Raw genomic sequence first — 18,287 nt, forward strand, 5'->3', positions numbered from 1 at the left:
GAGATAAAAAAAAAAATCCTCCTCAAACTATCTCAAATGGCTAACCCGTAATTCTCATGCTAGACTTTCCCATAAAGGGGAAACAAACTTCTCAAATCTAACATGTCATGACCCCTAAGAGTCTTACATATTTCAAGTATTTTTCATTCTTCTAAACTCCATTGAGTATATGCCCAACTCACTCAAACAATCCTCAAAAAAATCCCTCCATTCCTAGAATCAATGCAGTGAACTTTTGTTGGAATGCCTCTAATGGCAATTTATCTTTCCTTAAATAAGGGGCCCAAAACTGTTCAGAGTATTCCAGCTGTGGCATGACCAGTGCATTGTATAGCTTTAGCAAGACTGTTCTATTTTTGTGCTCCATTCCCTTTGAAATAAAGGCTGACATTCTACTTGGCTTCTCCATTACCTATATCCAACTTTCTGTGATTCAAATTTCTCCAAACTGCAGCTATCTGCTACTTTTCTCCATTTAAATAATACTCACTCTTCTATTATTCCTGTCGAAGTGCATAATCTCAATTTTCCTACATCAGATCTATCAGCCAACTTTTTGCCCACTCATTTAACTTGTACATATCCTTGTGTGGACTCGGCTCATCCTCACCATTTGCCTTCCCATCTATTTTTTTGTCATCTGCAAAATTAGTCATAGTACATTCATTTCACTCATTCAAGTCATCCTCCCAAACCTTAGGCTTAATTCCCTTTTGACAACATTATATGCCTCTTCTTTTAGTTAAATGGAATTCTTAAAAATAATTATTTCTTCATTTAGGCATAGTTTAATTACTTTTTCAATGTTTTTTTAAGCTCAAAGGAATGTATAACTGAAAAATTATGAATTGTTTCTTTAAATGTTGCAAATGCCTATCCACTGATGCAAGTCCAAAGATGTGCAGGTTAGGTGAACTGGCCATGGTAAATACTCCATAATGTTCAGGGATGTGCAGGCTATTGGGGTTTAGTCATCGGAAATGCATGGTTACAGGGATGGGGGTGGGGGGTGGGGAGGTCAGTCTGGGTGGGCTACTCTTTGGTAGGTCAGTGTGGACTCAATGGGCTGAATGGCCTGCTTCCAAACTGTAGGGATTCTATTATTCTATGGCTTCTATAATCTTCTAATTTAATTTCCCTATTCATCTCAACCAGCTCATTCCACTTAGCATTTGACTTGATAAAATTTAAGACTCTAGTTTCAGACTTGACTATTATGCTCAACTTAATGTCAAGGTCTCATATGTTATGACCACTCTTCCCAGATGCTGCTTTTCATTACTAAATAACCCTGTCAGACTGCACCATATTTTACTTAAAAGTAGCCTGTTCCCCTCTAATCGTTTGGCATAACATTCCATAATCTATTGTGCAAAATTATTACATAAACATTTAAACAATTGAAATCATGGAATCATAAAATCCCTACAGTGTGGAAACAGGTCCTTCGGCCCAAGAAGTCCAAACCACCCCTCACAGCATCTCACCCAGACCCATCCCCCTATAACTCACATAATCTACACATCCCTGAACACTATGGGTAATTTAGCACGGCCAATCCACCTAGCCTGCACATCTTTGGACAGAGAGGAAACTGGAGCACCCGGAGGAAACCCACGCAGACACGGGGAGAATGTGCAAACACCGCACAGATGTTTGCCTACCTTGTTCTGAAAGAGTTTCTTGTTGAATTATATGAGTAATTTAACAGGAACTATGATGTAAAACTTAAATTAAAAAGGATTCTTTGTTATTTTTATACAATCTGCTTGAAGAAACCATAATTGTTATACGGTAAGCAGGGTTTCAATTCAAACTTACTTTCCAAAATCTGTAACAAGAAATATGAACATATTTCCACTGAACAGTAATCATTACAGAAAATCCAGGGGTTGCCCAACTAAAATTCCAAGACCCAATGAGCTGCACTATAGGGCAGGTTCCCTCCAACTTAGCAGCAGACCCCAGAACAACACTGAGACATAGTGGGAGGGAAAGGAAAACAAAAAATTATAGGCATGGTTGGTGGCATGGGTGACACAGTGAGTCGAGGCTCAGCCTCTCACTGATGGTGAACCTCCAAATATACATATTCTCCTAAATGTACAAATTCCCTTCTTGATAGCCCTTTCCATCAACCCATATTCCCATCCAACAGGTCTATCTAAATCTTCATCTGCCCGCTTTAACATTCCCCTCCCAACCATTCCTCAAAATGAAGTCTTGATTTTAAAGTTCTCATCCTTGTTTCAAATACTTTAAGGCATCACCCCTCTCTATTTCTGTAATATCCACCTCACAACTATTGTCTCATACAGCCTCTGAATGATCTAACAAGTGCCATGCTTTTAATAATTACAGCAGCATACATCTTGACCGTTACTGTCACTTTAACCTCCGAGCAAAGGACTGTTAGACTCCCTCATGACAGGAAGTTAACAGACAACAGCTTTGCCTAAGAGAATTAATCAGATGGAGTTAACAGCTGATCTTCATTCATGTCAGTTCCTGGAGCCCAAAACTCTCACTCAGTCTGACTAATGCACACCAGTCAATTTCCTAATACTAAACATCAAGCAGACATCAACATGAAGTCTTCAGCTTCCGCTCCTGACTGTCAGTTGGACAGTCTGAGGTTTCTCTCTCCTTGTCTTTCTCACACCAGCTCCATTATGCAACAACGAAAACAGCACTTATCCTTCACTTCCCTCTGTGACGCTGCTACTCACCACCTCCTTTTCTCACACCCTCCCTTGCCACCTTGTGTTTGGTGGGTCTCTACCTGACCTTCATACCTGAAGCCCATCTTGCTACCTCATTTGCTTTTTCTCTCTCACTGCCCCTCTCCTAAGCTCTTGTTGGAGCAAGTGTAAGGGAAAGGGAAGCAGTGAGTGGGAATGTCAGGGAGAGGGGTGGCTGGCAAGAGGGTGGGCAAACAGGAGAGTTGGTGAGCTGTAGGCACGGAGTGACAGTGGCAAGCAGGATGCAAGTGGGAAGAGTTAAGTTAAGAGTTAGTAAGAGGATTTAAAGCCACTTAATACTACTCTGCTGCAGCTGGTTTTGTAGAATCATTAAAGGAAGACTAATTCCAAAGATATGTGACACTTCAAAAACACAGGGACATTGCTAGGGAATTCAGAAAAAGACTTTTGGATTCCCAGCCAAATCTCAAAATAATAATGCAAAGGTTTTGTAGCTCTTTATATTTTGGATTTGTCAAATTGAAATAAAAGTCTCTTGTCTTGTTTGAAGGTATTACCACCAAGTTAACTTTCTGATAGCTAAAATACAAGTTACAATATTAAAACTAACAAATGTTTCTGTTAGAGTAACAGTTATGGCACAGAACCTAGAACCCAGAGTTGTAAGTTCAAATGCCACTACGGAAATCTAATCTTTTGCAGGTTGGTGCATTACCGTGTCAATGACTGGAGTGGTATTCTCTCTTTTTCTGGCATACATAATGGTAACTTTTTAAAATATGTTACATTTCACTTTTTTTTATATCTACTGGTGGTGCACATCCACACATTACCTTAATATTGATGCACACAGTATAATTCCTTCTGCACATGGATGGAAAAAAACAGGGAACATTGCCCACAATCCTGTGCAATGTTTGTATTCCTGAATTCTGAATCCTTAAGCATCCCCAAATTTGCTTGCTCCACAACTGATTGCCTTACCTTCCACTGCCGTGTCCTGAGCTTGGAAATCAATCCCCCACATCTCTCCACCTCTCTGCCACCTTTCCTTCCTGAAGATACTCCTTAAAATCTCTCTTTGGCCAAGCTCTTGAACATCTGACCTAATATCTCAGCTGACCTAATATCACCACTTGGTATTGTATTTTGCTTTATGATGCTCCTATGAACTATTCTGTTTTGTTATTTTGTTAATGTTATAACTATATAACAATGTTACATAGACGGCTTGTGTGGACCAGAATAACTAGTTGCTACCTTTACAGTGTCCAGTATTGCTGTGGATTCAGGGGCTTTCTCCTCTGTGGTTCCCCTCCTCCACCACAGTCTTCAGTGCTGCAACAAAAAAATCTTGGAGCTTGCTCTCTATCAGGTTATGCTGTCCTTTTGGCTTTTCTAAGCAAAATTCTTTTCAGGAATAACTTCAGCTCTAGCTTCAGTCCAATTGCATCTTTCCTTCAAGATGTGCAGACTGGTTTTAAGTAGTGCGGACTACCTCAAACACATCTCAGCCTCTAATGATTTTGTGCCCTGTGCTCAGGCATGAAGCAATTCAATTGATTATTAGTGTTGGCTGCAATCTTGTAAATCAGTGGACAGCGCAAACTAACAGGTGCAGGTAAATGGGACATCACAATCCCCTTAGACGTTTTTCTTTCTTCCCAAATTTTGCAGTCTTGGTTGTTGTTGCTTTCTGCCATTTTTACAAATTTAACTGAAATACCATGGTATAAGATAGATTTTACTTATTGCTTCTCCTATAAGTTACTAAAAGCTAGTTAAATCATAAGGCAAGGGATTGATTCACTTATGCAAGTGATTTGAAGCATAACATATGAAACAATCTAGGGGAATATTTACATAGATCCAATATGTCGAATAATGCTTCTAAATGTGGTCCAGATTAGCAAGTCACTGGTCAGTTGATAGCTTTACAGTTTAACCTGCTGTTTTGTTTTATTTGCACAAAATAATTCAAAAGAAAAGTTGCTTACAATTGTAGGATTAGGAGAAGGTCGAAAACATAACTCATATACTTGTTCAGGAAAAGGGCACCCAATATGTGCAAGTTTGGCATTTGCTCCTCCTCAGAATGGTCAATTCCATTATTCTGGTGCAACAACACATGATCTGCAATTATATAAAAGCGATATCAGTAAAGGTGGAAATGAGCAGTAGATAAGCAACAACTGAAAGTACAATCTCACCACAAGTGTTATAAAATTGAAAAAATATTCCTCGACGCTGTTGGAGCAACTTAGTAATAGTAATCGCAAAATACTTAAATACAGCGAAAGAACAGAAAAGTCACACTAAAAAGGATTTTTTTCCCCTCTTCAAATAAATCTTCTGAATATTACTTGGAGCGAAGAACACCATCAATAAACTGGTGAACAAAGACAACTACTTTCATTATTTTAACCCATGCAACATTATTCTATTGTTTGTTTTAGATGATTGTCAGAAAAGTGAGAGTTGTTATCTCTCTTCTGTAGATCCACAAATTTCCCTAAAACTTAATTCTGTCCTGTTCCTTCACTTGCCTCCCCATGTTAACTTCCTCCTTTTTTTATAATGTCCATAACACAACACTAATTATCCCACAGGCTTGCTATTTCTTCCACTGAGGCAGAGTTCTTCCCTACTAAAGCTGTGATCCCTCAAAGCGTGTCAAAGTTCATTTGCAAATTCCTTAATCCACAGCTGATGAAAAATCATTGGCCAGAAACTTTAACTCTTAGCATTAGCATTGTCTATCTTCAGGTGTTCCCTGACAACTGAGAAATTTCAGTAGTTTCTATTTTAATTCCAATTTTCCAACATTCTCTGTTTGGTTTTATTTAAGCCCTGCGCTCATACACTTTTCTCCTTGAATACTTCCCACAGCTCTTACACAATTATATCAATAATTATTCTCCCAGTCCACCTAGGCCAAATTGTATTGTCTTGGTCCTTTGATATCAAATGACATAACAGTTAGGTTTAAGAAAAATCAAGGAGCTCATGGCAAACTCTGAGGGCTTAATATGGCCCAGGCCCTAGAGGAATAGGAGCAGCATAGGAGGCCATCTTGAAAAAGAAATTACAATAAACAAACAGAGTACATCAGAAAGCACTGGTCAGCAGAATAAAAGAAAACCGAAAGATTTTTTTAAATACCTGAAGACTAAGAATATAATGCGGGAAAGAGTAGCACCCATTAGGACCAAATTGGACCCAGAAGACATGGACACTGTACTCAATGAATATTTTGCAATGGTTTTCACAACAGGAAAGAAGGATGGACATACAGCTATCAAAGTGGAGGTCTGTGAAATGTTCATTCCATACACGCACCACCCTCTACATGAAAAAAGTTACCCTTTGGGTCCTTTTTAAATCTCTCCCCTCTCACCTTAAACCGACGCCCTCTAGTTCCTCTCTTTGAAACTTCCTCTCACTCTATCACTACTACTGAATCCACCTCTTGCCAAAGTTCATGCTCCACCACTCTCTCTAATGTTGCAACATCTTCCCCACTGTTCTCATCCACCCCTAAGTCTGACACCACTTACCCTGCATGTCCTGTCAACAGCTCAATCTCATTCCGGGAACAAAACAGCCCACAAAACAGTAGCGGCAGTCAAGGTGAGTGGTGTGCTGCCCATCATTTGGCTCTTCACACTTTAGCAGATCCTGATTCTGACCGTGGTGAGCAGTACCTGGACTGGTACCGGAGGTGGTCCTTGGATAACTGTGTCAGGATCCCCTGAGTGTAAGCTATCCTCCTTGACTGGACTTGGGCCTGCTGACAACTCTAACAAGCTTCCTGGTTTATGTTAAATTGCATGACAAAACAGTAGTAATATGAGCCGAGTATCTCTGGCTGAGGGGACAATACACAAAATGACACTGCAAGCAATGGATGTTGACTGAAGAGCCCGGAGATTCAGGCTGATCTAGTTTACGATCGGAGTGGATGTCACTGAGCTCATTGTCTTGGTGCAGCTTGAGAAGCAACTTGCAAGTGGGCTGGGCATGTGTCATGAAGGTTCATAGAGGCTGGTTCATGTTGGCTGCCAATGTCTGTGGATGTATGGTGTATGTGACTGGTGCCCACGGGGTGTGCCCAAGATGTTGGTACCCAGTGTCCAAAATGGATGTCTTTTGAAGCAAGCAGCAAGTTGAACCAATCAACAACCCACTCTGGTTTCCATGTTATGCTTTCTCAATAGCTAGTTTGTATGGTGAGTTTGGTGAGTTACTTGTTAAAAAGATATCTGACAAGCAATAATGAGCATCAACTGGGAACTCTGCTGTCTTCAGTAAGTGTGTTTCTCCATTTGAAGATTGCTTTGTACACATCAATGCTGGATTGGCTCAATTTGTTTGGTGATTTTCACTACTGCCTCAACCTTCTCATTTTACTGGGGGATACAGGGAACATGATCTGTCGTGTTATATTTTCTGATCTTTAATGGAGTAGTTACATTTTTCACTCATAGACAGAGGGCTATAATCATCCATCACAATGTCTGGAGTGCTATAATGACTGAAGTGTCATTTCAGGCTTTTTACAATTCACTGGTAGTTATTAGAGTCAGCTTGACTACCTTCCTGTAGTTAGAATAACAGCCGATAATAAGATAATCAGTTCCTGCAAGAGGAAGAGGTCTATTCTCAGAGACAAGCATTGTCTGTCTGGGATACGATGAATCATCAGTGGCCCTCTAGCTAATTTGGGTTGGTACTCGTCACACGTACTACACTGGCTGATGTGGTCCTTGATTTCATTGCTCATGTTTGGCCAGTAAAGCACTTCCTATGCCTCCTCAACCTTGACTCAATTCTTTGGCAGCTTGCAGAGGTACATTTTAGCATCTCTCCTCTCAACCCTCCAGGGATAATGACCATTTCCTTTGTTCTACATACCAGTTTGGGCTACCAATTCATCTCTGTATACCCGATATTCTTAAGGCCATGGGAGCATCCTTGATACCTTCAGGTCAGCCTTTCATCACTTGGAGAGTAACGTCCCGTTGGCTAGTTCTTTTGATTTGACCAAGGTGCTTTTCTGCTCGGATATCATCCAGAAGATATGGCTGTAACTGGATTAATAATCTTTGCAGATACTGTACTTTAGAGTAGATAATAGTGACCGAAGGAAAATGCTTTGACATGGCTTCTGGTTGTACTCGACTGTTAATTTGTCTCTTCCAAGTGCTACTGATGGAAATTTTCACAAGCGATGACAATAGCCAGTTGCTCTTTCTCAAATTGAGCATGTCCTGGATACAAATTCAACTAGCTGACCTTGCTGCATCAGGTTTGCTCTAAATAATCATGTCTTGCTGGTGCACGTTGCGGGGCAACTTCATCATTTACATCATAGATAAACAGGCGCCAACTCTCTGACACATTCCCCTGCCTCCCCCTCAACCATGACCCCACCCCTGACCAACAAACCATCAACATGGCGACCACAGACATCTCTGTTCACTAAAATTAGGAAACTGAATGTCTTTTGTTCTGTGCCTCAATATTACTGCATATCCTTGGCAGCGATTTGACACAATGGTTCACACACTGATGACAAAGCCGATAAGAATTTTGATAAATAATTGAATAATCCAACAAATTGATGCAATGGTGTGGTATCTGTTGGTCAACATATTGTTACTACAGGTTCCACCTTTTGGGAACCAAGGACCTTTAGCTGACAGCATATACCTGAATCTGATCATCTTTAATTGAAAGTTCTTTTTTGTTCAGCTTCAGGTTCATCCAGCAATCTCTGTGCAGCAGCTGCATTGAGTGTGGTCAGCAACGGTTTTATCAAAAATATCTCTGCATCCATAAACAAGCAGATCATAAATGGTTACGCCCATTCTGGGAAGAGTACTAATTATTTCAAGTTTTCGGTCTTGATACCTTGCTATCCCTATGGAACCATGGAAATGCCAAACAGCATGGGCAACTCTACTTCCTATACAGGATCAGAATGTAGTTAGAAAGCTGCTACCTTCAACCAGCTTCACTTGCCGGTAACAATGTCATATCTAGATTAATGAAGATTTTCCCTTTTGCAACTCGCAGTAAAATGGATGGCATAGGTGATGGTGAGATCTCTTCAGAGCTTTTGTTTAGATTCTGTGTGTCAATGCACAAGCTCAGCTGTCCAGGTTGTTTCCTTACCACCAGCTGCTAATTCATTCTGCAGAAGTTGTCACTTTCTTGATTACTCCTTTCTTTTCCAGTATTTTTTAAAATCTTATTTTTCATGTTGGCCTTAAGAGCAGCTAGAAAATTTCTCAGCAGATACTGAATTTGTTTTACAGTGTCATCTACTTCAACATGATATTTTCTAGGAAAACCTGAATTTTTAAACCCAAGGCTGTACTCCTCTAGGATTTGCCCCATGGTCAATATTTCAGTTCACTGCAAAACATTGCAACTCTCTTCTGGGACACGATGTTATTACTGCAAGCTTTTGACTTGCTCTGGCTGAGATGAGTGGCATTTGCTGGCCATCAATGATTTGGAAGTCGACATCTTCTCACAAGCTGACAGGTTCTCCATACACTGCATAGACCCCACAGGATCCTTGGGTAAGGTGAAGGGCGGTGGGGTATGCTTCCTGATCAACATTTCCTGGTGCTCGGACATAGTGACCCTGCCAAGCCACTGCTCCCCAGACCTTAGAATACCTTACAGTAAAATGCCGTCCCTACTCCCTACCATGAGAGTTCACCTCCGCCATCCTGACAGCAGTCTACATACCACCCCACGCGGATGTGAAGAATGCTCTAGGAGAGATTTTCACTGCCACAAACAAACACTCAAGAGACAAAATTCCCCAAGGCCCTATTCATTGTGGCCAGCAACTTCAACCAAGCCAACCTCAAGAGGGTGGCTGCCAAAATGGCACCAACACATCTCCTGCCCCACCAGAGGACCGAACATCCTGGACCACTGCTTCAACAACCAAACATGCTTACCACTCAATCCCTTGCCCACACTTCAGAAAATCCAACCACAGAGTGCTGTGTTCCTCCTCTCAGCTTATAAACAAAAGCTGAAAATGGGAGAATCCTTCACGAAAAGAAGTACAGGGCTGGTCCGAGGCAGCGGAAGACCATCTCCAGGACTGTTTGGACTCGGTGGACTGGACCATGTTCAAGTGTTCAGCGGAAAACCTAGATGAGTACACCATCACCGTCACGGACTTCATTAGCAAATGCATGGAGGACTGTGTACTAAGGAATTCAATCTGTGTATTCCCCAACCGTAAACCTCAGATGAATGAGGAAATCCACTCCCTACTGAAGATCAGATGTGCAGCATTCAAGTCAAGTGACCCAGACCAACACAGAAAAATATGACGTCTGGAAAGCCATCAGAGAGGCCAACAGGCAGTAGCGGACCATGTTAGAGGTGCAGACCTACCAAACAGACACCTGCTGTCTAAGGCAAGGACTAAATGACATTACAAGATACAAAATGAAACAGTGTAAGATGGCAGACAATGATACAACCCTCCCTGACATGCTCAATGCTTTCTATGCTCGGTTTGAGCAGAATACCATCAGTGTGGTGACACCTGCCCCGATAGCCCTGGACACGCCTGTTCCCTCTGTCACCGCTGCAAATGTCAGATCAGTCTTTCCAAGAGCCAACCCAAGGAAAGAGATGGGCTCGGACAGCGTTCCCTGCCGAGCACGCAGATCCTGTGCAGACCAACTGACAGAGGTATTCACCAAAATCTTCAACCTCTCCCTCTTACAAGCCAAAGTCCCCACCTGCTTCAAGAAGACCACAATCATCCCCGTACCCAAGGAAACACATGCAATGTGCTTTAATGACTATCGCGCAGTGGCTCCGACCTCAATAATCATGAAGTGCTTCAAAAGGCTGGTCATGGCCCACCAGTCTCCCGACCTACCTTAATCCCCTACAATTCGGTTACCGACATAATAGGTCCACAGAGGATGGCATATCCCTAGCCCAGCAGTCACACCTGGAACATCTGGACAACGAAGACACCTACGTCAGATTTCTGCTCATTGATTACAGCTGAGCCTTCCAACACCATTATCCCATCCAGACTTATCTCAAACCTCTGTGACCTTGGTTTCAGCTCTGCCCTCTGCAACTGGATTCTCAGCTTTCTGACCCATAGACCACAATGAGTGAGGATAGGTAACTGCACCTCCTCCACAATAACACTCAACACTGGAGAGCCCCACCGCCCCCTCCCCCCAACAAGGATGTGTCCTCAGCCCCCTACCGTACTCCCTGTACACCCATGACTGCGTTGCCAAATTCCGAACAAATGACATCTACAAGTTCACTGATGAAACCACCATAGTGGGACAGATATCTAACAATGACAAGTGAAAATACAGAAGGGAAATACAGAGCTTGGTGATGTGGTGCAATGAAAACAATTTGTCTCTCAACATTAGCAAAACTAAAGAACTGATCGACTTCAGAAGGAAGGGAAGAGAACACGCCTCCATCCATATCAACGGAACTGAGGTTGAGAGGTGGAGAGCATCAAGTTCCTCGGAGTGAAGATAACCGACAGCCTGTCCTGGACTTCCCACGTAGATGTGATAGTCAAGAAGGCACAACAATGCTTCTTCTTCCTCAGGCAGCTCAGGAAACTTGGCATGTCCATAAGATCCCTCACCAACTTCTACAGGTACACTGTTGAAAGCATACTGTCTGGGTGCATAGCTCTGCCCAGGACCGTAAGAAACTACAGAAGGTGGTGTGCACAGCCCAGACCATCACGGAAGCCAACCTTCCACCCATGGATTCCATTTACATGGTTCACTGCTGCGGAAAGACGGCCAACATCATTTAAGACCCATTGCACCCTAGTGTTGACCTCTACAACCTCTTCCTTCAGGCAGAAGATACAGAGTCTGAACATACGCATGAGCAGGTTCAGCAACAGCTTCTTTCCGGCTGTTATCAGACTGTTGAATGGACTCTAGCCTCACATAATGTAACCTGTACGTCTCCAAGTCTTTTTGATCTGCATGGTCTTTGTTTGCTGTGATCTGCCTGGACTGTTTGTAAACAAAGCTTTTCACTGTATTTCGGTACACATGACAATAAAATCAATCAATCTTTCTGTCGATGCATTGGGTTCACACAATAATCTGGTGCGTGTGTGGTGCTTTCAAATAGTCTAAACCTACTTCATTTTTGGATCACCATGTTGACCATTAGTTCATAAGGCCCAAAGTTGACCCACTTTGCACAGGTCTGTGCAGGTGATGATATTGCATGACACACCAGAGTCTGTCTGGTACTTTAAGTTGCCTTGATGTTCTCCTTATACAGTCATAATTTCAACCACCACAAACCATTTAGCACCTATTGAGCTGTGTTTCAACCTGTTGTATGGCATACAGTGATTTCTAAGAATGTTAAGCAGATATCACACTGATGGCCATCTGTACCGGTTTGTTGTGTTTCTTTCTAACCATGCACTTGTTTACAAAAGGGTTTGGCTTCTTGCTATGAAAACACAGTTCTCCCCATGCTGGACATGCCTTCTTCACTTTTGTGTGATGTCCTCTGCAGTATTTCTATTATGCCCTTTGCGTGATTTTTCCCCTTTGGCCCGCAATGTCTATCAGCACAATGCAGGTCATGGTCTGTTCTACCAAGAGTATGCTCTAACTGCCTATTAATGACCTCATTGCTTCTGCACATGTCCATTTGCTTTCCTAAGGATAGGTTTCTCTGCTCTCAGTAGATGTACTCTCACTACAGGATCTCTAATGCTTAATACAATCCTTTGATTTGGATCACCTTTTAGTTGCCCAAATTCTCAGGAGTCTGAGAGCTGTTTTAATCCAATCACATATTGGTCAAGGTACTCTCTTCTTTTCACTTTGGGCCCTAACATTGTAAACATAGCATTCATAAATTCATTTGTTCTGTTTACTCGGGATTAAAAGCATGCCTTCAAGACTTTTAAGCATTTATGCAGTATGTCTTTTTTCTACCTTTCAGAAATATTTAAGGGTAGAATACAGTCTCATCCCAAACATTGACAGCAGCGCATCTACTTAGAACTGGAATTAGCTTTATTGTTACATGTACTCAAATGAGTACAGTGAAAAGTTTACAATTCACCACTTACAATGCCATCTTAGGTACAGATTCTTAAGTACAAGTTCTTGGGGTTAAAAAAAAAATAGAAAAATAAAGAAATAAGAAATTCAGAATAACAGTCCTTCCAACCCAGTCCACGCCAGCACCGAGCCTCCAGTCAGCACCAGGCCTCACTCAAGGCTCTCAAGGCTGACAGACAGTTTTTGAATCACCTCAAGGCTGGAAGTCCATGTCAAGGCTATGTTGGGCCATGAGACCACCATGCCAGGCCAAGAGGCTGCCACACTGGGCTATGAGACCGCCGCGCCGGGGTGGGAGACAGCTACACTGGGCCGCCAAGACGATGCCACGGAGCATCCCTGCTGAAGCCAGGATCTGAGTCTGCATTGAGACCAGGAGTTCAAGACATTGCTGAGAAGAAAGAAGGAAAAAGAAACACAAAAGAGAAAAAAAATGAAACAGAACAATGAAAAGAAACGGATGGAGTGAATGAACTCCAACTGATAAGTCCTACTTCCTTGCCGTCTTGCTACTCTGCTTGTTGAGTAGTTCTGTTTCACATCACTTTTCATTTTGACTCGTGCTAGGAGAAGATCATTTGCAGCCATTGTACTTTACCCAGTGTTTCAGCTGTGGCCAACTCCTTCGTCCCTTGTCAGTGGTTTTTTTTTTTACTGGCAGCTTTCACTGCCATGAGCTTTCCTGTGACCGTCTTGATGTTGCTGTGCTTCTATACAGCCCTTCAGTACTCAATCTTATCATCATCATTTCTAATGCCAATCCAGTGTTGCATTGTTTGTACTGTCTTCTTTATTGAAACAGCTGCATGAAGGCAGCGCCCATCCAGTGCCTTGTGGTAAAGGTCACATAAATAGGGTAAACCACAAGGATAAATTGCACCTCTATCCCAGAGAAAAGCTTTTTCTAATTTTTTTGTAATAAGATAGTGATTATCTTAATTGGTTTTGCACAAAGGTAAACATTTAAAAAGGATGAGTGTTCGGAATAATGATTGTAGTACATCAACAGAATGACTGTAGTACATCAACAGAATGACTGATGAATCAAATTGGGTTACAAAAAACAAAACTGTAGGTCATTTAAGTTGGGACATTACAGTGTGGAGCTGGAGGAACACAGCAGGTCAGGCAGCATCAGAGGAGCAGAAAAGTTGACGTTTCGAGTCCGGAACCTTCTTAAAAACTTCTTTCCTACTCCTCTGATGCTGCCTGACCAGCTGTGTTCCTCCAGCTCCACACTGTGTTGTCTCTGACTCCAGCATCTGCAGTTCTTACTATCTCTGAGTCATTTAACATAGGATTGTGTTTCTGATTCTGATTGAATTAATGGTATAATGAATTTGAGGAGAGAGGGTGAGTGTTGCTTCAGGTATCTGACTAGAATTCTTTAATTGAGCTGAGGAGATAGTTGCACAGGCAGGTAGGAGGCCAAAAAATCAATAACCTGAGCAGGAAAGAAACAGTGGAAGTTGGTGGAAAAACCTCTGTTATGGCAGACTCAAGCAAAGTATTATTAACAACATTTGAGTTCTGGTTGAAAACAAAAGTATAATATTTGAAGGCTATAAATAACCTATGTGTGTTGAAAAGTAGCGCTAGATGCAGTCAGTGATGTACAACAATGCCATCTAGTGCGATGGGCTTGTCATTACAGCATGAGAGAGACGAGTGTTAACTTCAGGCATTTTATTATCAATATTGACACCTAGGCATTATTCAGACATTGGCATACAAAGATGAGGGTTCTGTATACAGAATTTTAAAAATACACTTTGAACAATTACTGTATGAAAGTCTTTTTACTTCGGTAGTCCCTTAGGAATGAGGATGATTTGCCCGGTTCACTAGATTCTGAGATGGCTGATAAAAGATCTGCAAACTCAGCCATATACAGGGCAGGTGTGCTATATACAAAATACAGATATGCAAAGTCATGCACTTTTAAAGGTTAAGCTGTATAAAGTAATCAGGGATTACAACTTTGTACTCAGCCCCACACTTTTTGGCAACTTAATAACCTAAATTTAATCAGAACGAAGTGCACTGAGCTTACAATAATACTGCTAAAACAAAGAGTGGTATTTGAACAATTCTCATCTATATTTATGAATCAAATGAACACAACTCAAGTGAATGCATCTTCAAGGTGTGAATATTTGTTTTACGTGTAGATTCATGCAAGTGACAATTAACTCTTCTTTAGGGTGATATGAAACATTGCCAGAAGTTCAGATTCTAGCAATGATTCTGCACAGACCCACAGTGGCATGAATGGGGCCCTGCAGGCCTTGTTCACCAGGAAATAATGGGTGCGCACCAACAGAAAACCACCTGGGGTGTTTTAAACGTTTGAATGGGAACATTGCTTGCAAGTACCATCAGCCTTTGAGGCCATTCCCAGTTCACTAATTCTCATGCTACTGACAATGTTGACAAATCAGTGTCCAAGATAATGGTCAAATAAAAGCAAAATACCGCGGATGCTGGAAAGCTAAAATATGAACAGAAATTGCTGCAGAAACACCAACAGCATTCACAGCATCTGTGGAGAGAGAAACAGAGTTAACATTTCAAGTCTGATACAAGAGTCACAGTGGATTTGAAATGTCAACTTTGTTTCTCTCCATGGGTGTTGCCAGACCTTGTGAGTTTCACTAGCATTTTTTGTATTATTTCTGAAGGTTAGTACTGTTAGCATAAAATTCTTATTATATAAAACCTCCAAAACACAATTTTTATATGTAATGGTAGACATCATAAAAAGTACGATTTCAGATCAATAAACTGAACATAAAATGACACGGAAACAGACCCTTCGATCCAACTTGTCCATTCCGACCAGGTATCCCAAACTAAACTAGTCCTATTTGCCACCATTTGGACCATATCTCTCTAACCCCTTCTTGTTCATGTATCTATACAAATGTCTTTTAAATGTTGTAACTGTACCTGCATCTGCCACTTCTTTTGGCAGTTCATTCCATAAATGCACCACACTCTGCATGAAAATGTTGCCCTTCAAGTCCCTTTTAAATCTTTCTCCTCTTGGCTTAAACCTATGTGTGCTCTCGTCTTGAATTCCCCTACCCTAGGAAAAAGACCTTGGCTATTCACCTGATCTATGCTCCTCATAATTTTGTAAACCTTTACAAAGTCACTCCTCAACTTTCTACGCTCCAGTGTAAAAAGTCCTAGCCTATCCAGCCTCTCCTTATAACATAAACCCTCCAGTCCCAGCATCATCCTTGTAAATCTTTTCTGAACCCTCTCCAACTTAATAGTATATTCCATAGCAGGGCAACTAGAACTGTACGCAGTACTCCAAAATTGGCCTCAACTATGTCCTGTACAGCACATTGTGATGTGCCCACTCCTATACTCGATGCTCTGGCCAAAAAAGGCAAGCACGCCAAACACCACCTTCACCACCCTGTCTACCTGTGATGTCACTTTCAACGAATTTTGTAAATGAACCCCTAGGTCTCTTTGCTCATCAACACTCCTCAGGGCCCCTACCATTAGCTGCTCTTGCTTGTCTTACCAAAATGCAACATCTCGTGTTTATCTAAATTAATCTCCATCTCCACTCCTTGGCCTATTGGCCCAGCTGAAGAAGATCCCACTATACTCTTAGATAATCTTTTTCACTGTCCACTATACCACCAATTTTGGTGTCATCTGCAGACTTACTAACCATACCTTCTATATTCTCATAACCATTTATATAAATGGCAAACAACAGTGGACCTGAAATCAATCCCTGCAAAACACCACTGGTCATAGGCCTCCAGTTTGAAAAACAAATCTCTACCATCACCCTCTATCTTGTACCATCAAGCCAGATTTGTAGCCAAGTGGCTAGATCTCCCTGCATCCCACGCGATCCATATGTACCAACTAGTCTACCATGCGGAACCTTGTCGTATGGTTTGATCATGCGTAGACTTGCAGAGCAATTACGTTACCAAACCTGCTTTGCTTCTATATCAAGCACTAAACCTCACTACAATGTTTACATAAACATCTAAACAAGTATACAGCTACAGCATTGAGTATTAAGAGTGGCCACAACAGATCTCATCATCCATTTAAATTAATATCCTCAGAAACATACGAATTTATATGGATGGGGTTTAGTAAATTATTCAACAATATTGAATTGGTCATACATCAAAATAGATCATTAAAAGTAGGAATCTTCACGCTGTGATCATAAAATATGGCAAGATTTTAATAAAGTACAATATTTAACACTATGGCATAAATTAATTTATGAACTCATCTCTACTTTGTACATTTATGCCAGTCATATTTGCTCACTGACCACATTAATAAATCTGCCATAAACAGAGTAAATACCAATGATCAATATTTATTTACATAACAAAAATCCATTAAAGCAATCATGTCTATAAAACTGTTTGACATCCTATACAACTTACCATCTGTTTCTTAATCCCATTTACACTATCCTCAGCAAAAATCCATTAATTTCTATTAATTCCATCTACTTTAAACCATAGCAGACATTAAGACAGTCTCCCCATCTACAAATGAATATTGAAACATGAATTATTAAAAATGATGATGCCTTTGCACTCCTGTTGAGCACATTATTAAAAAAATTGCAACACAATATTGAACAGCAAAACAGTTACACTAAATATGAACATTAAAACCAGCACATTTTCCGTACCACTGCAATTTTACTTCAGTCTCAAATTTGATGTAATCAGCAGTATTCTAAGCTTCTCAGCTGTATTAAGACATTTTATACCGTCCGTACTTCTAAACTTTCACTCCAGGTTTAGGCATTTGATAGATAAAATTATGAGTGTTTAATGGAAAGTATTACCATCCTCACTAACCATATAATTGGAAGAATAGAGATCAATCTTCATTGTTAATTTTATACAGTATCTTCAATTTGTTTCAAATGCAGCTACCACTGTGGATGTAATATGATGTTATCACTAGGAGTTGAAAGGTACATTCCTGGATAACACAGTTATAGCAATAGAAAAAAAAACAGAAGTTACTGGAAAAGCTCAGCAGATCTGGCAGAAGTTCTGAGGAAGGGTCACCGGACCTGAAACGTTATCTCTGATTATTCATCACAAATGCTGCCAGACCTGCTGAGCTTTTCCAGCAACTTCTGTTTTTGTTCTTGATTTACAGTATCTGCAGTTCTTTCTGTTTTTATATGGCAATAGAAAAAATATTCCTGGCACCACTAATTTATAATGTTAACTACTATGTTTTTGTTTGCAACTTATACAGAAACTATGGATGTTAAAATGTTCAATTTAGTCCATTCCACAATGACCTTGGTTGTTATAATTTGTTTCTTAAACCAATGTGCTGAATTTACATTTTAACTTAATAATGTCCAGAATACTTATCAAGGTTCTTCTGTCTAGAATGCCCAAAGTCCCAGGACTGACCATTT

The 18,287-nt window shown here is 40.9% G+C and overlaps 1 protein-coding gene across 1 annotated transcript in view; it reads right to left on the reverse strand.

The window, feature by feature from the left end:
* Positions 1–18,287, reverse strand: part of LOC109918163 — a 128,506-nt gene that overhangs the window by 71,035 nt on the left and 39,184 nt on the right. The window contains exon 6 of the mRNA XM_048604600.1: positions 4,700–4,835. Within this exon, the coding sequence (XP_048460557.1) occupies positions 4,700–4,835 (136 nt within the window). The remainder of the gene's footprint in view (positions 1–4,699; positions 4,836–18,287) is intronic.

Source organism: Rhincodon typus, chromosome 13, assembly GCF_021869965.1.
Source record: "Rhincodon typus isolate 14 chromosome 13, sRhiTyp1.1, whole genome shotgun sequence".
NCBI lineage: Eukaryota > Metazoa > Chordata > Chondrichthyes > Orectolobiformes > Rhincodontidae > Rhincodon > Rhincodon typus.